Source organism: Nicotiana attenuata, chromosome 7, assembly GCF_001879085.1.
Source record: "Nicotiana attenuata strain UT chromosome 7, NIATTr2, whole genome shotgun sequence".
Classification (NCBI taxonomy): domain Eukaryota; kingdom Viridiplantae; phylum Streptophyta; class Magnoliopsida; order Solanales; family Solanaceae; genus Nicotiana; species Nicotiana attenuata.
In genome coordinates, this window is record NC_031995.1 from 91,321,703 (window position 1) to 91,344,069 (window position 22,367).

Sequence of the window (22,367 nt, forward strand, 5' to 3'; positions counted from 1 at the left end):
TCTTCAAATTGATAAGGTCATTGCGTAGTTTGGTTCGCCTCTCGGCTTCAATGGTTGTTGTAGAACCTGCAAATACAACTTCCTCTTGAATGATTTGCAAATCGAAAGATGTCCCATCAAAATTAAGGGATTTAGTAGGTATACCTCATGTAACCCTCTTCGGATACTTGAATCATCCGTTAAAGACAGAAAGTTGAAGTTTCTTCCTCAAACCTAACAATGGCGAAAATTAAAAAGGTGAGTGGAGAGAAAAAAAGAAGAAGGGCAGAGTAGAAAGCAAGAACTGGCAAAAAGCTTTACCAATTAATAATGATCCACGATTTTTAGGAGCAAAATCATGGTCGAATCTTGCTAAGAAATTTGCTCATAAAATCCTGATGAGAGATAGAGAAGGAAGAGAGAGACAAAGAACATACTTGCATATTTCACGCCTCAATGGTAGGGTATAAAATAAATACGTATTTTTCTATAAAATAAAATAAAAAAGATAGCTATGAATAATAATATTTTGAAATTATTGTGATTTATAATAAATAGGGTGTAATAGTTTGCTATAGGAGGTAAGATTATGAACAATAAAATAGAAAGTGTAATGACCATGAATCCGCAAAGAAAAATTGGCATCCTATAACAACACATAACAGAAATTGGTAATTTTTTAGCCTTATATTAGGTTTGGCAAAGATAACCCCAAACAATTGGCGTTATATAGCCAAATCTTAAAAAAACTACTCTCTTTTATATTCTTTCTAAAAAAAAAAAAACTACACACTTATTTTGGCTTACCCCCCCCCCCCCCTTTCCTCTCCTTGTATTTCTTCTTCTATCTCTTCTCTTTTGCTCTCATAGTATAGCAAAAATTCTTGCAAATTATGCACACAAAAAAAATCAGTAGGATGAAAAGTTAAGGTTGATCTCACATCAGAAAAAATCAGAAGCAAAAACTAAGAGAGAAAAAATATATTTCAACTTTGTTTTTCTTCTCTCTCTTTTTTTTTGTTGGATTGAATGAGTGGGTGTGATTGAAATTGGTTGAAAATACCTAAACGAGGCTATATAAGAACTCGAGCAAGATTAGCAAAAACTAAGAGAGAAAAAATATATTTCAACTTTGTTTTCTTCTACCTTCAATTTTTTGGTTGGATTGAATGAGTGGGTGTGATTGAAATTGGTTGAAAATACCTAAACGAGGCTATATACAAAATTTGAGCAAGATAGAAGTGATTTAGACTAGTTCAGGTAAAAAATCAGGCCTAAAAAATCAACTACGACATGTGTATATCACGTTGTATATCGTGTACATTAGTGTATATCACACACGAGTTTTTAAGGACGTCTGTGTATATCACTTTGTATATCGTGTATACAACACAATTTTTTTAGGGATTTTTTCTTACCTATACCATATATGAAACCTTATTACCAAAAATGTACATAATTCCTAAATTACCCGCCCAGTCCACATTATTTCTACAGTTTTTGTACTAATCATTAAAAGCTAATTAATAGCAGCTGTATCTTCCTATTTTTGTGTAACGACCCGGCCGGTCGTTTTTGGAAATTACGCCCCGATCCCCCCATTAACTGCTTCTCCTAAGTTCATTTCTGCTATTTTGGTTTGCCGGGACGTTCGGTGTTGAGTTTTGAAAAGTTTTGGGACACTTAGTCCCTAAATGAGAGCTTAAGTGTTGAAAAGTGGTCCGTAGTCGGAACACTATGAAGACGACCTCGGAATGGAAATCTGATGGTTCCGTTAGCTCCGTTAGGTGATTTCGGGGTTGGGAGCGTGTTCGGAATGTATTTTGGAGGCTCGTAGCTCATTTAGGCTTGAAATGCCGAAGTTTGAATTTTTGAAGTTTCCGGTCCGATAGTGAGTTTTTTATCCGAGGGTCGGATTGGCCGAAAGTTGCAGTAGCTTCGTCATGTCATTCGGGATGTGTGTGCAAAATTTCAGGTCATTCGGGCGAGGTTTGGTTAGGTTTTTGATCGAAAGTGTGTTTTGTTGGAATTTGAAGTTCTTAGGCTTGAATCTTTGATTTAATCGGGTTTCCGGTGTTGTTTTAGGTGTTTTAAGGATTAGTACAAGTTCGAATAAGGTATTAGGTGGTATTGGTGCTTTTGGTTGAGGTCCCGGGGGCCTCAGGATGATTTCGGGTGGTTGACGGAAAATTTTGAAGTTGAATGAATTGCTGAAGGTTCTGTCATCTGGTACTTCCGCTTCTGCGGCTTGGGAGGCGCAGAAGCGGCTAGACCACCGCAGGAGCGAAATTCAAGTGCTTGTTCAGTTTCCGCAGGTGCGAAAGTTTAACCGCAGAAGCGGTTACGCACCTGCGAGATGGTAGTCGCAGATGCGGTCCTTGGAATTTTGTTTGAAACCGCAGAAGCGGTAATGAATCCGCATAAGCGGCAACCGCAGGTGCAGTGAAGGGCCGCAGAAGCGGAAATCTTGACTTTAATGAAGAACCGCAGAAGCGGGACCGCAGAAGCGGTCCCTTGTCCGCAGAAGCGGAAACCCCTGGACAGAAATAGAGATGTGAAGGTTTGAGTTCATAAGTTGCAAAATCAATTGAGAGCTCGGTTTAAGGCGATTCTGAGTGGGATTTGAAGTGAAGATCACTGGGTAACGTTTCTTTGGTCCCTTCTTGTTATATTTCATCATTTTATAGTTAAATACACCATTGGAATTCGAATTTAGGATAAAAAATTGGAAGAAACTTCATAGACCTAATTATTGGGTTTTGAGGGGGCATTTGACCTTCGATTTGGGAGATTTTTATATGGTTGGACTCGTGAGAGTACGAGAGTTCTGAAAACGTAAAAATTATTCGATTCCGAGACATTGGCTGGAGGGGCATTTTGGTCATTTTACCTATTTTCGCGCCCTAGCTTTAAATTTAATAGTGGAATCAGTTGTTTGCAATATTATTTACGATGTGTAATTGAATTGAATAGATTTGGGCCATTTGGAGTCGGATACTCGTGGCAAAGGCGCGGTTTCTAGTGATATTGAGCCGGTTCGAGGTAAGTGGCTTGTCTAACCTTGTGTGGGGGACCTTCTCCTTAGGATATTGTTATTGGTATTTTGAGTGCCTTGCACGCGAGGTGACGAGCGCGTACTTGAGCCAATTGTTGAAAATCCGGTTTTACTTAAGATATTGAGACTGAGTTTCCTTCATATTGCCTTGTTTTACTTGCAGTTATAACCTGTGTTAGATTAGACAAGCATGTTTAGTTGATTTAACTTGCCTAATTGTTTAAGTTGCCTTGATTGTACTACGTGAAGCATGCTAGGCTAGTACTACCTGATGTTTGTCTTTTGTACTTCATTTCTGAATATCTTCTGGTTGTGGTTGCGCATTTACATTGGGACTACGGATGTGGGATTCCGGTAGCTCCCCCCTTGTTTGTTTACTTTGGGACTACGGGTTCGATTCCCGGTAGATCCCCCTGCACTTTTACTTTGGGACTGCGGGTTAGATTCTCGATAGATTCCCCCTTGCACATTGATAGTTGGACTACGGGACGGTATCCTGGGAGATCCTTCGGATATACATATTTGATGGACTACGGGACGGTATCCGGGGAGATCCACTGGACAGTTGAGAAAAAGACTACAGGATGGTATCCTGGGAGATCCTCATTGTTACCATTGGTGTTGAGCTGTACTCATTCTGTGGTTGTTCCGTCCTTGTGTATTTGTTATTGCCTTGTTTAATCTGTCTTATTTCGCTGCTGTATTTATTATTTCTGTCAGATTATCATAATGTTAATTATTGTTATTACTATATTTCGTCTCAGTATGGCCCTGACCTTCCTCGTCACTACCCAACTGAGGTTAGGCTTGGCACTTACTGAGTACCGCTGTGGTGTACTCATGCCCTTCCTGCGCATGTTTTTCATGTGCAGATCATCCAGGTACCTCTACTCAGGCGCACTATCAGTGAGGCAGGAGGACTACGGAGACTTCGAGGTAGATCTGCTGCGTCCGCAGACCGACGAGTCTCCCTCTTATTCTATCTTTAGTACTTAGTTTTCCTTCTTTCGGTTGTTAGAAATTCTGGAGTTTGGAACCTTTACTATACACTTCTGTAGCCTGTGTTGCCCGTGAGTTTCCGGGTTTTGGGAATTATTTTAGACTTGTGATATTGAGTTGTACTTGCCAAGCGGCATTCAGTACAGTTTCCTTTAGATATTTGATTTGATTTTCTCTATTTTTCCGCAATTATTATATTTCCGCAAATGTTAGGCTTACCTGGTCATGGGGACCAGGTGCCGTCATGACATGTTCACGGTTGGTGAACCAGGGTCGTGACATTTTGCGAGCTACATTTTAGAAGCAGAATATTCTGAACAGATTTGGCGTGAATAAGATCATATCATATCACGGAAATCACTCATCTTCAATTTATAAACAAATTCTGTTCGTCGAAATCAAAATATCAGTTCGTCGCTACAAATCAAACTATCAGTTCATCGAAATCAGAAGCTCAATTCCAAATTGTAGAAATCAGTTCTGTAAATATCAGTTTGTCGACTTTTTTCATCAATCCCTAATCAAAAAGTTCAAGTCAAATTGTAGAAATTAATTCTGCGATTCTCTGTTATTCGTCTTTTTTTTTTTCTGAATCCAAAAAATCAAAAAAGCGACAAAATATTGAACAATAACTCTGCAACGACAAGCAATCATGTCCAAAATCCCAATCATGCTACATTTTAATGGAGATTTGGATAGCTATGGCAGCCTCTCTCGTCATAGAGGAATATCAAAGTGAGATTGTAGATGATTTGTAGAGAAATTGTAGTTAATTTGTAGATTGTAGATAATTTGTAGATATAATTATAGATACGTTGTAGATAAATTGTAAATAAACTATTTTATAATTATAAATATTTTTATTGCTGTTTGTTATGTGATTCTAGGTGAGGGCTTCAACAGATCATATCCATACTGTGATAGATGGTGTGAAGCGGTACATGAATCCTACATTATAACTACTATTAACTACAAAAACTCTACAATTATGTATAAAATCAGCTCTACAATTTAAACAAATTTACCTACAGTGAATATACAAATTACCTACAGTTTAAGTACCTAATATAAAAATAACTACAATTTATCTACAGTTACAGGGCAAACAGGCAACACATCATCCACAATCATGTCTACATTATATCTACATTTTAGACTACAATTAATCTTGGAATGCTCTACATAAACTACAAACTAACTACAATTACACTACAAACAGTAAAATACAACAATAAAACGATTTTGTCCACAAAATATCTACAACTACAAAAGGAAGAACATCACAACTACAAATAATTTTTTTTTTAATTACTTTTTTTTGCTTTTGTTTCCCTCGAACTGCCCCGTCCCCTTCTATTTCTAATTAAATTCCTAAATCAAAAGACCTCATATACCCTTCAAGAGAGTTGTATGCTAAACTTTAAAGCTAGAGATATGTATAGCTATGTTGAAAAATAATGGTGCCCCCGTCACCTTTAAATCTTCGGTCCGCCTCTGCTACCAGTATCCATTATCACTCAAACCACAATTATTTTATTTATAAACTTACTGTAATCTTGTCGTTTATGGCAATGAAAATAATAGAAATTGGTTAAACATGCTCAAATCCTCCACAGCCTTTTTACTGGGTATGGGTAAAAGAACGTGGGTACGGGGCTGAGGGATTCGGAGAGAGAAAGTAAGGGAGGAGTGGAGATACTGGGCGGGTAACGGAAACCCTTGTAAAAAATATCTCATTAATTATACCCTTAATTAGTTATGGTATAGAAATAGTAATTTGGTATACTAAGTGTAATTAAGTCAAACCTTAAACATTAAGGGTAAAAAAGTTTTCTATGTGGTATAGGAATGTAAAAATCCCATTTTTTATGGACACCCGTGTATATCATATTGTATATCGTATATATATTATGGATACACAGATACACATAATATACATAAGATATCACTGATGTACATAGAGATATACACGGGTTACAATAAGGGATACACATGTGGAGTCGTCTTGAACTTGAGTTTTCAATCTGAAATGTGTTATACAAAGAAGAAAAATAAAATTTTGATAAACTGTTTTGATATACACATTATTATTTTGTTATACATTGTGATATATAAATAATATAATTATTACTTATTGATTAAAAAAGGAAAATAAATTCTTGATATAACATGTTTAAGCAAATTCTAAAATATAACAATAATAAATATAATTGTGGGAGTAAATAATATTTTGGTATACAAAGAAAATTAATTTTTGATATACACAAAGAAGAAAAATAAATTTATGATATCTGTTTTGGTATACACATGTCTGATGTGCTATACACTATGGTATACAAATAATACAATATTTTTATTGTGATATATATTGATATAAAAGCAGCAATAACTATATATATAATTTTATATTATTGATATACAAAGAATAATATTATTTATATACAAAGAATGAAAATGAAATTTTAATATACATGTTAATATAGACAAAGAAGAAGAAGAAAGTTGTGATATACATATTATTATAGTGTTATATATTTATTGGCTATTTGATGCCAATATCTATAACTATGGCTATTTTCTGCCAGTTATATGGGTATGTTGTTATACCATGCCAAAATCCCATCCGCAAATACCCCTTGATCATCAAGAATTGGACCGTAGGGGTGAGCATTCGGTATTTCGGTTCGATACTTCGGTATTCGATTTATCAATTGTGTATACCAAATACCGTACCAAAATATTTCGGTACGGTTCGGTATTTCTTATTTTGGTTCTGTACGATTTCGGTATACTTTCGGTTTAAACCAAATCTTCACTATCTCCCCCACTCCATTAACTAACTTAATTTGAGTTCATTTAATATTGGCACACTCTGAGTTACATGCAATCAGAGGCGGATTTACTGTGAAATTTGTGGTTCACGTGAACCCATGGTCCCTCGGCTAAAATATGTATATGATGTACATAATTTGCAAAAAAGTAGTTATATATATTTGATGGCACCCATGGTCAAAAAGGGTGAAGTGGTGCACTGGTTTTGCCTTCTTATTCCTAAAAGCCTAAGGGCAAGGGATCGAATCCCTGCTTGGCTTTTTGGTTATTTTATTTGTTTTTCTTAAATCTTTTTTTTCTCTTTCTGTTATAAATAGAATTCTATTTAAGGTGAATGTCTATATTTAGAGAGATTCTAGGGTTCATTGCTTGGTGGCTAAGTCACCCTCTCCCTATAAATAGAGGGTTCTATTTCATTGTAATTCATCCCAAAATTCAATAAGAATTCTCTCCCTACTTTTCTCTGCAATATTGTTCCTCTTCTTTTATTGTTCATAACACGTTATCAGCAGGAGACTCTAACCAATTGAGTAGAAGCTTTGGGATTGAGCATAATGATTGTCAATTATTCCATGAACTTCCTTCATGATTAAATTCTGGATTTAAGGTAAGTATTTTACCGTATTTTTCTCTTTTATTCTATACTTTGATTATAAATACAAGCAAAGACAACAAAGTATGATTATAACTCTAATGGAGTTTGTAAGAAATTATAACTACCTGAATGGTAAAATTTCTATGCCTCGCCATGATCAAATTCATGTATGATTGTGGGCAAAGAATTGAAAACCCGTCCCATTGAATTTGAAGAATTGAAAACCCGTCCCATTGAATTTGCTCCATTCTCATTCCCTTAAGAGAATGTGATAGCAGTATGTGATAAGTCTGAAAGAAGACAAAATTATTACTATGAACGTATCAATGGATATGGACGTGGCAATAGACGAAATTATAATCGTCATCATTTGTGGTAATGAGAACAATAAGGATTCTCAAAATAATCTTTCACTCTGTGAAAAATATTTGTCATCGATTTGACATGAGATTTTGTAAAGCACCTATAGATAATTATGGTCAATTCATGATGTGAATGTGACAACATCTGATTTATGAATACATATTCATTCTTCAAAGAATATGAACGTGCTAGTGGTAGTGAATATACTGCACTCACCATTAAAAGGAGGTTTGAGATGATATAAGAAAATAATGTCATTATTATGGCATGAATGGTCATTGGTCACGTACCTATTGTACGCCAAAATATTTTGGCATTGTGATTGTTAAAAGACAACGGTAATGCAAGAAACAGATCTTGCATATAATTTTGACCATAACCATAATGGTATAACTTTCTCTTTAAAAGAGATATTCACTATATGGGTGTTGATGAATATGTGGTACTACAATATTAATTGAGAACTCTGCAAGAGTCAATTATACTATTTTGGAGAAACACAATTAATTACCAATAAGGTATTGTGTTGTAGTAAGTCTCAAAGAAACTTATTCAGTTTCCAAAGTATACGCGAAAGCGGTTGATTATATTGAGACTATAAATAAAGGAAAGATTTAATATCTTCTATTACTACAACTTGTAGCGGGGTAATATGTATGTGAAAAGCTACTCGCTTTCTTCTCCAATTTGTACTACATAAACAAAAGAATACCACAATGAAGTGGATATTTATTGATATAAAAATCCATATCATAATAAACTTGGAGTTTATTCATAATTGCACACATCATGGTGTAAATCTGAAGTTTATCAATATTGATAATTTATCCAGTTGGCATAATTGGTTTAGCCATGTTAATTCAAGTATGATGTGCAAAAATAAAAGAGAATTCACATGGGTAAATATTAAAGAACTAGAAAGTTCTTTACGAATTCTCTTACATTGCTTGTTCTCATTAATTAATAGACCAATTAAAATTGGGATTGAATTCCATGAATGCTAGAAATATCAAAGGTGAATATGGGCCCATTCACCTACCATGTATACCACATAAGATGCATCTATGAGATGGTTACATGTGCAATTATTATTGACCCGCAACCTGGTGTTTGCGAGGTAACTTGCTCAATAATTTAATATAGAGCATAATTTCCAGATTTTTTATTCAAGTAGTTCATCTTGATAAGTTGGTTTACATCAGGTTTAGCAAAATGATTTAAGTGCCTCTACTTAATAGCTAAACAATTGCTTATGAGAACAAAGTTATCTATATCAGTTTGATATACGTTATATACCAAAGTATATTATTTTCTCCCCTCACAAGTGGTTCAGGGTCAGGAACCAAATAATTCCATCTTATTATTATTGATGTGCGGTGTATATTTTGATTAACACCATAATGCACAAAGATGGGTTCTCAAAGTTGAGGAAACAAGGTTTTTCTAACATGAGGAAGAGACAAGATACAACAGTTGAGAAAAAGTTACATGGAATGAATTATCATTTATACATCTAGATCCCCGAATAAAATAATATGAAATTGAAGTTCATAAAAGGATAATTAATTTGCAATATATTGCAAAGCATGCCAGACGCATTTGCTGACCCAAAGAAAGTAACTATATTCTCATTGCAAATGCTCATATTAAGTCCTAGAAGGACAAAGTCTATAGTAGGCTTAAAGCATATAGACAAATCGGTTTCAAATAAACTTCTTGATAAAGAAGATGAGCAAATGATCAAAATGATCATAATAAAGGAGGCAAGTGATCTAGAAGATCACATGACATAATGCTTCATAAAATCTCAAGAGAGATTCAGGTACCTGAAAATATGAATGAAGAGATCTCTATGTTATGTCTTTATGAAAAAATATTGAAATTGATATAAAATATTTGTCGACGACATCTATGATAGCGCTAAATATATATATGAGGATCTTAAGTCTGAAGAAACAATTCGAATAGAATTGGTTTCATATGAAAGACATGTAGTTTGAACATGTAGTTCAAACACTTGAAAGTACAAAGTCAATGGTATGTGCAATGAGTTTTCGATATTTTATATGTCTAGCATGACATGAAAACTTGATATGCATCTAAAGTCTATTATATGGCTTGTATGACTTAAAAATCCTTGAAGGATTTAAATTGCTTAAAGCATATAGAATTCATGGTCATGAAGTACTACATCCTCAGTGCAATTTGTGCGCAAATGTATCTTGCTATAACTATATGCATGATAATATGATAACAAGAGTTTTCACCTCTATGTGAAGATATTGAACTGACGATTCCAACAAGATCATATGAAGACAATCCATCTCTATCAAGAATGATGATTTCAAGGTGCAATATATTCATTCAAGTTAATATGGCTGATTTGTTTATCAAATATCTACCAAAGATCTTTTGAAGATGGTGCACAATATTGGAATGCAAATGCTAAAGGATATGAAGTGATTCTCTCATGAGGGGGAGTTAATACGCGTTGTACTCTTTTTCCCTTACAAGGTTTTGTACCACTGAGTTTTTCTTGCAAGGTTTTTAACGAGGCAACCAAAATGCATATTATTAGATATGTGTACTCTTTTTCCTTCTTTAGATTTTTTTTCCACTGGGTTTTATTTTAGTTAAGGTTTTAACGAGGCACATTATCTGTTGAATAGACATTCAAGGGGGAGTGTTATAAATAGAATTCTATTTAAGGTGAATGTCTATATTTAGAGAGATTCTAGGGTTCATTGCTTGGTGGTTAAGTCACCCTCTCCCTATAAATAGAGGGTTCTATTTCATTGTAATTCATCCCAAAATTCAATAAGAATTCTCTGCCTACTTTTCTCTGCAATATTCTTCCTCTTCTTTTATTGTTCATGACACTTTCTATTTATTCTAACGCTGTAAGCCTGTAACGCAACTTTTCTTAAATCTTTTTTTTTCTCTTTCTATTTATTCTAACGCTATAACGCAGCATTTTATATATCCCCTCCTACACAGAGATGACAATCCACACGGTTCCCCAATTCCCAAACATCAAAATTTTTCCCTAATTCCCAATCTCAATTTATCCCAAAAGGTAACGTTAAAAAGAAGAAGCAAAACCCTAGTTCCTATTTTGATTTTTTCTTGTCTCTTGTTCTTGTCTCTTGTTCTAAAAGCTAAAGCTAATCTTGATATCTTGTCTCCATTTACTCTCTGACTGCTTGTGCAATGCTATTTTCCAATTCCTCCAAGGTAAGGTCCAATCTTTTTTCTAAACTAGTTAATAAGTATTCTTGTAGGTTTATTCTGATTTTGGAATTTTTTTTTTCCTGTAACTACTGAATGAAGGAGATTTTTTCTGATTTAGTTTTGTTTTGATAACTTTTCTTGAGCTGATCCTTTTATTTTTGATTGATATTGAATTACCAGCCCACTTCGATTGTAGTAACCGGAAATCAGACAGTTTAGCATTTGTCAAGGTGTTGGTTAACATTTGTCAAAAGTTGCAGAAAAACTGGTAAGTTTTTATTTTATTTTAATTGAAATTGAAAGGGGTGTGATTCCTCTATTTTAATATGTTTGAAAGGGTGTGATTCCCTTATTTTCTTAAATACAGAAGGGGTGTGATTCTCTTGTTTATTATGAATTTAAAAGTGTGATTCCCTTAGTTTTATTATGAATTTGAATTTTGATGATGAGAGATATTTGAATTTGTAGGAACATCAAAATGGATAAATTTGTGATCAGGTCAAACATTGGCCAATCAAGTTCCAATGGTAGTAGTCAGCCTTCTATTAGTTCGAATATAGCTCCTGAAATCCAAAGAGGGACAATCTTATCCCCTCCTTCAAATGTTGATAGTGTTCTTGAGCTAGGATCTCCCAATCCTGATCCCAAAGAAAGAATACCGATTCTTCAGTATGCCCCTAATATCCGAGATGAAGTGAGGAGACATTATATTAAAAAAGGGGCTTGTCAACCGAGTGGCCATGCTTTCCCTAAAACTAAATTTGGGAACAAAATGCGTCAATTTAATCCCGATTGGTTTAAGGGTCCATATTCTCAATGGTTGGAATATAGCATAAAAAGTGATGTTGCATTCTGTTTGTGTTGTTATTTATTTAAGAATGAACTTGAAGTCGCGGTAATGCGGGAGATGCATTTACAAAAGATGGGTTTAAGGGTTGGAACAAGGGTACGGAAAGACTTAGAACGCATGTCGGGGAAGTAGATAGTATCCATCACAAATGTTTTAATAGGATGCAAGATTTGATAAATCAAGAACAATCGGTTCAATCTTCTTTTCACAAGCAAAGTGAGAAAGTAAAAAGTGATCATCGGATACGTTTAAATGCCTCGGTTGATGTGGTAAGATTTCTCTTGAGAAATGGATTGTCATTTCGTGGTCATAATGAAAGTGAAGATTTCGAATACAAAGGTCTTTTTCTTGAACTTTTGGAATTTCATGGGGATAAGCATTCAGATGTGGGAAAGGTAATATTACATAAAGCTCCAAAAAATGATATGATGATTTGTCCAGCAATTCAAAAGGATATTGTGGATGCTTGTGCTAAAGAAATAATTAAAGCTATTATCCAAGATTTGGATGATGACTTTTTTGGGATATTGGTTGATGAATCAAAGGACATCTCACATAAAGAGCAAATGGCCCTTGTTAAACGATATGTTAACAAAAGAGGGGAGGTGATTGAGCGCTTCTTGGGTATTGTCCATGTGAATGATACATCTACACTATCATTACAGAAAACAATTTATGATTTGCTTTTGGATCACTCGTTAAGCTCATCCATGCTACGTGGACAAGGTTACGATGGAGCTAGTAATATGCAAGGAAGAATAAATGGCCTAAAGTCTTTGATTTTACAAGATGTTCCATCTGCCTATTGTGTTCATTGTTTTGCCCATCAGTTGCAATTAACACTTGTAGCTCTTTCTAAAAAGCATCCGGATGTGAATAATTTTTTTGATGTTGTCCCTAACACATTGAACATTATTGTAGCATCTTTTAAACGCAGGGAAATACTTCGACAACACCAAGTAGAGAAGTTGAAAGAATTACTTAAGTCTGGAGAAATACTTACCGGACAAGGATTGAATCAAGAACGTGGGCTCCAACGACCGGGTGATACCCGTTGGGGTTCGCATTTTAAGACCTTGGAAAATTTCTTGATTATATTTTCTTTGATTGTTAACGTGCTTAAAGATATGCAATAAGATAGTCTTCTTTCTCTTGGTAGATTTGCAACGAAAAATCTTTTGGGTAATATTCAAGAATTTGAGTTTGTGTTTTTATTGCACTTGATGTTCAAGATGTTGCTTTTACAAATGAATTAAACAAAGTTTTACAAAAGAAAGATCAAGACATAGTCAATGCTATGAGGTTGCTTGACCTTGCAAAGATAAGATTGCAGACTATGAGAGAAAGTGAATTCGAGATCTTGATGAATGAAGTTTACTCGTTCTGTGGTAAACATGATATTATGATCCCCAAAATGGATGAAGACTATCCAAGATAGAAACAAAAGAGGTCGGGAGTTTCATATTCACATCACTTTGGTGTGGAAATATTTTATGCAGCTATTGATTTGCAGCTTCATGAGTTAAATAGTCGTTTTGATGTAGTGACTAGTGACTTACTCCTTGGTATGGCTTCTTTGAGTCTGATTGATTCATTTGCTAATTTTGACAAAGACAGAATAATGAAGTTGGCCGAGTATTATCCAAGTGAGTTTGATGACAACAAGCTTCGAGATCTCAGCTTTCAGCTTGATAGTTTCATTGTCTATGCTCGAATGCCTCATAGCAAATTTATCAACTTGAAGGGAATGAAGGATCTTGCTATAGTGATGGCAGAGACGAAATTGGATCAAACTTGGTGTCATATTTATTTACTTGTGAAGTTGACTTTGATTCTACCTGTTGCTACTGCAAGCGTGGAAAGGGCATTCTACTCAATGAAGCTCATAAAAAGTGATCTACGTAATAGCATTAGTGAAGAGTTTTTGAATGGTTTTTTAGTTTGCAATATAGAGCGTAAGGTATTTGCAACTGTAAGTAATGATGCTATTATTGATCGTTTTCAAAGTATGAAAACTCGTCGCGTACAATTGTAAATTGATAATATTTATTTTTGTGGTAATGAAACTAATTGTTTTTTGCTCGGTAAGTTGTTGTGATTGTAAAATTTTATATTATCAAACTAAATGTTAATCTTGAAAGTAATGGTGCACCCATCGTCCGGAATTTCTAGATCCGCCTCTGCATGCCATGTATTATTTTAAAGATGAAAGCTATCTATAATTGTGAGACTCATTTAGCGGAAAGGAGGATTGAATACAAAAAGTAATTACCTTAATGAATTGAGCAACCTCTCAGCTGCACATGCTTCTTGCAAAGCATCAGTAGCTGCAAAGAGAGCAATTTACTATTCTGCATGGCAGAACTAGAAGATAGGGGTAAGAATTCTGAAGAGAAGTTGAAATGAAACTATTTTTGTCGATGATGAGGATACTACTGAGGGGACATCGTTGCCTCAATGTGTATTTGTTTCGCAAAAATGATGTTATTGTCGTCCTGTGACGCGGATTTACATATGGTGTCTTGATTACCCTTCCCCTCTCTCAAACTTCTATATCTTCTTGAGTGCTATGGACTGTTGGAGGAGAATTAATGTCCATTTCTCAATGTAAGAGCTCTGTTCTTGCTCGCAGAAGAACGATCTTAAATAACTTGTGAGTGGCGGCCATGAATTTGTATTCCCAGTTATTTACTTGAATGAAGCCATTTATGGATCCATTCAAGCAGGGAGGCTCACTCATACAAGCAGCTTGGAAGTTGGCAGAGCCACAGAAATTTGATGAAGACTACAAGTAGGGGGTGAAAGTGGACCAGTTTCTTGCTAAGAGGTGGTGAGAATTATAAAAAAGAAAATTGAGATCGCAAGCTATGAAGTGCTGTTTGAGCGATCGACAAACAAGTACTCATTTGCTGAAGCAGCAAAAGCACAACAGTAAACTATACCGAAATACCGAAATATCAAAAACCCAATACCGTATACCAAATCGAATTACCGAAATAACAAAATGTTTGTACCGAAATAAACCAAAATACCGAATAAACCGAAATCGAAATACCAAATTAATTCGGTTTAGTTTAGAATTCGGTTTTTCGGTTTTTATGCCCACCCCTATTGGACCGTATGAATTTACACGATTCTCGCGCAACTATAGAGCCCAAACACATGAGCCTCTTTCAAACTTTTTCCTTCTGCCTCAATTCTGAAGCCCAAATATCGTCCTTTTAAATTAGTTGCTCAACTAGAACCCAAACTTTTCCATCTTAATTTGTGGCTTTACTATTCTGCTTTTGTTTTAAATTCACAATTTCAGGCTCTGAAATAAATATCTAATTGGTTTCATAATTGAACTTCTTCTTTTTATAATCAGAAGAAAAGTTATTTTGGAAAACAAATTTGACTTTGAGAAGAAATTCAGAAGACGTGTTCTCTAGGGCATGCATGATGGGGTTTCTTTTCTTTCAGAGGCATGAGTAGTAAATTGCATATTACATTCGCAACAACATAATCAACAAAGAAATCAGTTCACATAAGGGTCAACAAATGAATAACTTTCTTAGTAATAATTTCCTTATATTGCTTAGCAAAAAGATATGACACAGTGAATAAAAAAGATTTATATAGTCAAATTTTATTAGTAGCAAATATGTTTTAGATTTTAGCACTTTACTTTAGGTCTTATGCTTTTTAAAAGCGATTTGGGCTTTTCAGATATTTGTTACCTCTAATAAATATACATCATTTCTAATAATATTTTGCTGTATTTGCATAATATTGGCATAAGATGAATTTAAAATTGACATGAGATGAGTTTACATGAAGTATTGTAGTCAGCCAAGATTTATATGTGATGACCCAAAGGGTCATCACCTGTTTCCTCATTCATTATGTGCTTCCGAGGCCTTGAAAACCTCATTTTTACTTGCCTCGATTTGCGTGCGCAGTCCGGGCACGTAGCCGGAAAGCTTTTTATGTTGAAATATGTGAATTCTGTGAAAAATTTAAAGAATTTTGATATTAATATGTTTAAGGTTGACTTCGGTCAACATTTTTGGTAAACGAACCATGACTCGAGATTGGACGGTCCCGGAAGGTCCGTAGAAAAATATAGGACTCGGGCATGTGCCCGGAGTCGAATTCCGAGGTCTAGAGCCCGATAAATGAATTTTTCTGTGAAATTGTTTTCCTGAAATTATTAAGGAAAATGGAAATGAAAATTTGTTAAAAGACTGTGATATCGGGCTCGTATTTTGGATCCGCAGGCCCGGCGTCTCTTCTTATTGTTTTCTTTTAGACTGTTGCCTCCTTGTTTCGAGACAAACAACTGTTATATTTCTTTCAGACCTTTGTATTTAGTTTATTCTTAGTGATTCGTGAGTAATGTGACACCAAATCTTGGGTAGAGGTTGTTTTTGACTATTCCGCGTTTTAAATTCATCATTTTAAGACAGACTTCCGCTATTGTTCTTATTAGACTTTATGTTCTATATTGATGTTATAACTGTTAAACATAATTGCTAGTGATGGAAAGGTAATTAAGTTGGCTTGCCTAGCTACCACGAGTAGGCGCCGTCACGACTCTGATGGTGGGAAATCCGGGTCGTGACAAGTTGGTATCAGAGCACTAGGTTACATAGGTCTCACAACTCACGGACAAACTTAGTAGAGTCTGAGGGGTAGGTACGGAGACGTCTGTACTTGTTCCCCAGAGTCTATTGAGTTAGGAAAAATCTCTCATCTGTTCTTTCTTGTCGTGCGATTTGGTTTCTTAAATACTGATTGAATTTCCACTCTGTTCTTTCGCAGATGGCGAGAACACGCGCTTCCTCATCCACCGATCAGCAGTCCGAGCCCCAGGCAGCTCCCGCTAGGGGCAGAGGACGTGGCCGTGCTGGGGGCCGAGGTAGCGGCAGGGCCCAGCCACCAGCAGCAACACCAGTGGCGGACACTCAGGGTGACCTTGGCGAGAAGGTTCTGGCCCAGGCTCAGACAGTTCCGGTGGGCCCAGCTCAGGTCCCAGAGGGGTTTATTGCTACCCCAGTTCTTCAGGATGCCTTGGTCCGGTTGGTTGGTCTCATGGAGAGTGTCACCCGAGCAGGATTGCTCCCTACAGCACCAGCCGCTTCCCAGGCTGGAGGAGGAGCCCAGACTCCTGCTGCACGTACCCCGGAGCAGGTAGCTCCCCAGACTCAGATCCCACCGGGCCAACCAGCTGTGGCAGTTCAGCCGGGGGTAGTTGCACAGGCCGGTGATGGAGCGGCTATGTCCGCTGATGCTTTGTGGAGGCTGGACAGGTTCACCAAGCTTTTCACTGCTACATTCAGCGGAGCTTCTTCTGAGGACCCCCAGGATTTCTTATACAGCTGCCACGAGGTTCTTCGAAACATGGGCATTGTGGAGTCCAATGGAGTTGATTTTGCGGCTTTTCGTCTATCCGGATCCGCCAAGACTTGGTGGAGGGATTACTGTTTAGCCAGACCAGCAGGGTCGCCGCCTCTGACTTAGGATCAGTTTTCAGAGTTGTTCCTGGAGAAGTTTCTCCCCGTTACTCAGAGGGATGCTTATCGGAGGCAGTTCGAGCGCCTCCAGCAGGGGTCTATGACAGTCACTCAGTATGAGACCCGGTTTATCGATCTAGCTCGCCATGCCCTCGTCATACTTCCCACTGAGAGGGAGAGGGTGAGGAGATTTATTGACGGTTTGATCCAGCCCATTCATCTTCAGATGGCCAGAGAGGCGGGTAGTGACATTACGTTTCAGGAGGCGGCCAATGTGGCCCGGAGGATCGAGATGGTTCTGCCACAAGGGGGTGGTCATAGGTCAGACAAGAGACCCCATCACTCAGGTCGATTCAGTGGTGCCTCACCTGGAGGCAGGGATTCTTATGATAGGGGTCAGTCTTCCAGGCCCTTTCAGTCAGCCCTCCAGGCTTCGCAGGGTGCTCCAGGCGATCGTGGTTCTCGTGGGCAGTATTCTGATCAGCAGCCCATCAGTGCACAGCCCCTTCAGAGTTTTTGTGGAGGTCACTCGGGTCGTCAGGGCCAGTCTCATCGTACAGAGGGATGTTATGAGTGTGGCGAGTATGGTCACATCAGGAGAGCTTGCCCAAGATTGAGGGGTACACAGTCACAGCAGCAGGGTCCTCGCCCCATGATTCAGGCACCAGGTGACCCACAGCCTGCCCAGCCAGCCAGGGGCAGGGGTAGGGATCATAGAGGTGGAGGTCGAGACCCTAGAGGTGGAGGCCGGACCGCCAGAGGTAGGGGTCAGCCGGTAGCCGATCGTCCCAGAGACATGGTTCAGGGAGGTGGGGCTGATCCCCGGTTTTATGCTTTACCAGCCAGACCAGAGGCCGAGTCGTCAGATGCCGTTATTACAGGTACTATTCTGGTTTGCGATAGAGATGCGTCAGTGCTATTTGACCCTGGGTCTACATATTCATATGTGTCGTCTTATTTTGCACCCTGCCTGGCTATGTCTAGTTATGCTTTGGACATTCCTGTTTATGTATCTACACCGGTGGGTGACTCTATAGTAGTTGACCGGGTGCATCGTTCCTGTGTGGTTGTGTTTGAGGGTCTTGAGACCCGTGTTGATTTACTGCTTTTAGACATGGTGGATTTCGACGTTATATTGGGGATGGATTGGTTGTCCCCGTATCATGCCATCTTAGATTGTCACGCCAAGACCGTGACCTTGGCTTTGCCAGAATTGCCCCGACTAGAGTGGAGAGGGACTTCAGGTCATGCCACTCGCAGTGTTATTACATATGTCAAGGCTCGACGCATGGTCGAGAAGGGGTGTTTAGCTTATCTGGCGTATGTTCGCGACTCCAGCGCAGAGGTTCCTTCTATTGACTCTGTTCCTATTGTTCGAGAGTTCCCTGAGGTTTTCCCTTCAGACCTGCCGGGCATGCCGCCCGACAGAGATATTGATTTCTGTATTGATCTGGCTCCGGGCACGCAGCCCATTTCTATTCCGCCGTATCGCATGGCCCCGCCAGAGTTGAAGGAGTTAAAGGACCAGTTGCAGGAATTACTAGAGAAGGGTTTTATCAGGCCTAGTGTTTCTCCTTGGGGTGCGCCGGTGTTATTTGTGAAGAAGAAGGATGGTTCGATGCGGATGTGTATTGATTACCGACAGTTGAACAAGGTGACGATAAAGAACAAGTATCCATTGCCGAGAATTGATGATTTGTTTGACCAGCTTCAGGGAGCAAAGGTGTTTTCAAAGATAGACTTGAGATCTGGCTATCATCAGCTGAAGATTAGGGCGTCTGATGTCCCTAAGACGGCGTTCCGCACTCGGTATGGGCACTATGAGTTTTTAGTCATGTCATTTGGTTTGACCAATGCCCCAGCAGCGTTTATGGAGTTGATGAACCGAGTGTTCAGGCCATATCTAGACTTATTCGTGATAGTCTTCATTGATGACATCTTGGTGTACTCTCGCAGCCAAGAAGAGCACGAGCAGCACCTCAGAGTGGTTCTTCAGACTCTGAAAGATAGTCAATTATATGCTAAGTTTTCGAAGTGCGAGTTCTGGTTGAGTTCGGTTGCATTTCTGGGTCATATTGTATCAGCAGAGGGTATTCAGGTGGACCCGAAGAAGATTGAGGCAGTCAAGAATTGGCCTCGACCAGCTTCAGCGACCGAGATTCGGAGTTTCTTGGGGTTAGCAGGTTATTACCGTCGGTTCGTGGAGGGATTTTCTTCTATTGCAGCCCCGATGACCAGATTGACCCAGAAGGGTGCCCAGTTCAGATGGTCAGATGAGTGTGAGGCGAGCTTCCAGAAGCTCAAGACAGCTCTGACCACGGCACCGGTGTTGGTTTTGCCCACGGGTTCAGGGCCTTACACGGTCTATTGCGATGCTTCCCGTATTGGACTTGGAGCAGTATTGATGCAGGATGGCAAGGTTATTGCTTATGCTTCGAGACAGTTGAAGATCCACGAGAAAAATTATCCGGTTCATGATCTAGAGTTGGCAGCGGTTGTTCATGCTTTAAAGATTTGGAGGCATTATCTATATGGTGTGACGTGTGAGGTGTACACGGATCACAAGAGCCTGCAGTATCTGTTCAAGCAGAAGGAGTTGAATGTGAGGCAGAGGAGATGGCTAGAGTTGTTGAAAGATTATGATGTTACTATCTTATATCACCCGGGTAAGGCCAATGTGGTGGCCGATGCATTGAGTAGGAAGTCCGCCAGCATGGGTAGTCTTGCTTATATTCCGATCAGCCAGAGACCGGTTGCTTTGGATATTCAGGCCTTGGCCAATCGGTTTGTGAGGTTGGACATTTCTGAGGCTAGCAGAGTGTTAGCTTGCACGGTCGCTCGTTCTTCATTATTGGATCGTATCCGTGATCGGTAGTTTGATGATCCCCATTTGTGTGTCCTGAGAGACACGGTGCAGCGTGGAGGTGCCACGAAGGTGACCTTAGATGATGATGGTGTTTTGAGATTGCAGGGGCGAGTTTGTGTGCCCAATGTCGATGGGATTCGAGAGTTGATCTTAGCGGAGGCCCATAGTTCTCGGTATTCTATTCACTCGGGCGCCGCGAAGATGTATCAGGACTTGCGGCAGCATTATTGGTGGCGTAGGATGAAGAAGGATATTGTTGCGCATGTGGCTCGGTGTTTAAACTGTCAGCAGGTCAAGTATGAGCATCAGAGGCCTGGTGGTTTGTCTTAGAGGATTGAGCTTCCCGAGTGGAAGTGGGAGAAGATTACCATGGATTTCATTACTGGACTTCCGTTGACTCGGAAGAAGTTTGATGCTATTTGGGTCATTGTTGATAGGCTGACCAAGTCAACGCATTTCATTCCAGTAGCAGTCTCCTATTCATCCGAGAGGTTAGCTGAGATTTATATCCGGGAGATTGTTCGCCTTCATGGTGTGCCGGTATCTATCATTTCGGATCGGGGTACGCAGTTTACCTCGCGCTTCTGGAGAGCGGTTCAGCAAGAGTTAGGTACCCAGGTTCAGTTGAGCATAACGTTCCATCCTCAGACGGACGGTCAGTCCGAACGGACTATTCAGATTTTGGAGGATATGCTCCGGGCGTGTGTCATGGATTTTGGAGGCTCGTGGGACTAGTTTCTGCCTTTAGCAGAGTTCGCCTACAACAACAGTTACCAGTCCAGCATTCAGATGGCTCCAATATGAGGCGTTGTATGGTAGGCGATGTCGGTCTCCAGTCGGATGGTTCGAGCCGGGAGAGACTCGGTTATTGGGTACAGACTTAGTTCAGGGGGCCTTAGATAGGGCCAAGATTATTCAGGAGAGGCTTCGTTCAGCTCAGTCTAGGCAGAAGACTTATGCAGATCGTAAGGTCCGAGATGTAGCTTTCATGATCGGAGAGCGAGTATTGCTCTGGGTGTCGCCTATGAAGGGCGTGATGAGATTCGGAAAGAAGGGCAAGCTTAGCCCTAGGTACATTGGTCTGTTTGAGATTCTTGATCGAGTAGGAGAGGTGGCTTATAGGCTTGCATTGCCACCTAGCTTATCAGCCGTGCATCCAGTTTTTCATGTGTCTATGCTTCGGAGGTATCACGGCGATCCTACCCATGTATTAGACTTCAGCACGATCCAGTTGGACAAGGATCTGTCATATGAGGAGGAGCCGGTAGCTATTCTAGGCCGGCAGGTTCGACAGCTATGGTCGAAGAGTTTTCCTTCTGTTCGTGTTCAGTGGAGAGGTCAGCCCCCCGAGGCCTCGACCTGGGAGTCCGAGTCTGACATGCGGAGCCGTTATCCACATCTATTTCCTGACTCAGGTACTTCTTTCTTTTGTCCGTTCGAGGACGAACGGTTGTTTTAGAGGTGGAGGATGTGACGACCCAAAAGGTCATCACCTGTTTCCTCATTCATTCTGTGCTTCCGAGGCCTTGAAAACCTCATTTTTACTTGCCTCAATTTGCGTGCGCAGTCCGGGCGCGTAGCCGGAAAGCTTTTTATGTTGAAATATGTGAATTCTGTGAAAAATTTGAAGAATTATGATATTAATATGTTTAAGGTTGACTTCGGTCAACATTTTTGGTAAACGGACCCGAACTCGAGATTGGACGGTCCCGGAAGGTCCGTAAAAAAATATGGGACTCGAGCATGTGCCCGGAGTCGAATTCCGAGGTCTAGAGCCCGAGAAATGAATTTTTCTGTGAAATTGTTTTTCTGAAATTATTAAGGAAAATGGAAATGAAAATTTGTTAAAAGATTGTGGTATCGGGCTCGTATTTTGGTTCCGCAGGCCCGGCGTCTCTTCTCATTGTTTTCTTTTAGACTGTTGCCTCCTTGTTTTGAGACAGACAGCTGTTATATTTCTTTCAGACCTTTGTATTTAGTTTATTCTTAGTGGTTCGTGAGTAATGTGACACCAAATCTTGGGTAGAGGTAGTTTTTGACTATTCCGCGTTTTAAATTCATCATTTTAAGACAGACTTCCGCTATTGTTCTTATTAGACTTT

At 38.9% G+C, this 22,367-nt stretch overlaps 2 protein-coding genes across 2 annotated transcripts; both read left to right on the forward strand.

Annotated features, from left to right (window-relative positions):
• Positions 220-13,040, forward strand: LOC109230252 (zinc finger MYM-type protein 1-like). The gene is made up of 5 exons (XM_019395772.1): positions 220-237; positions 10,982-11,057; positions 11,235-11,322; positions 11,523-11,849; positions 11,945-13,040. Exons 1-5 carry the CDS (start codon positions 220-222, stop codon positions 13,038-13,040), a joined length of 1,605 nt encoding a protein of 534 aa, XP_019251317.1.
• On the forward strand, positions 13,202-19,713 carry LOC109230253 (the record flags this gene model as incomplete). Its single annotated transcript, XM_019395773.1, has 6 exons — positions 13,202-13,292; positions 13,404-13,876; positions 18,502-18,577; positions 18,644-18,979; positions 19,114-19,122; positions 19,487-19,713. Coding segments are annotated over exons 1-6 (1,212 nt in total), but the record flags the coding sequence as incomplete, so codon positions are not given.

Coding starts and splice junctions, on each gene's coding strand:
- LOC109230252 (XM_019395772.1), top strand. Junction 11,058..11,234: donor TATTTTCCAATTCCTCCAAG/GTAAGGTCCAAT, acceptor TTGAATTACCAG/CCCACTTCGATTGTAGTAAC. Junction 11,850..11,944: donor CGTCAATTTAATCCCGATTG/GTTTAAGGGTCC, acceptor ATGAACTTGAAG/TCGCGGTAATGCGGGAGATG.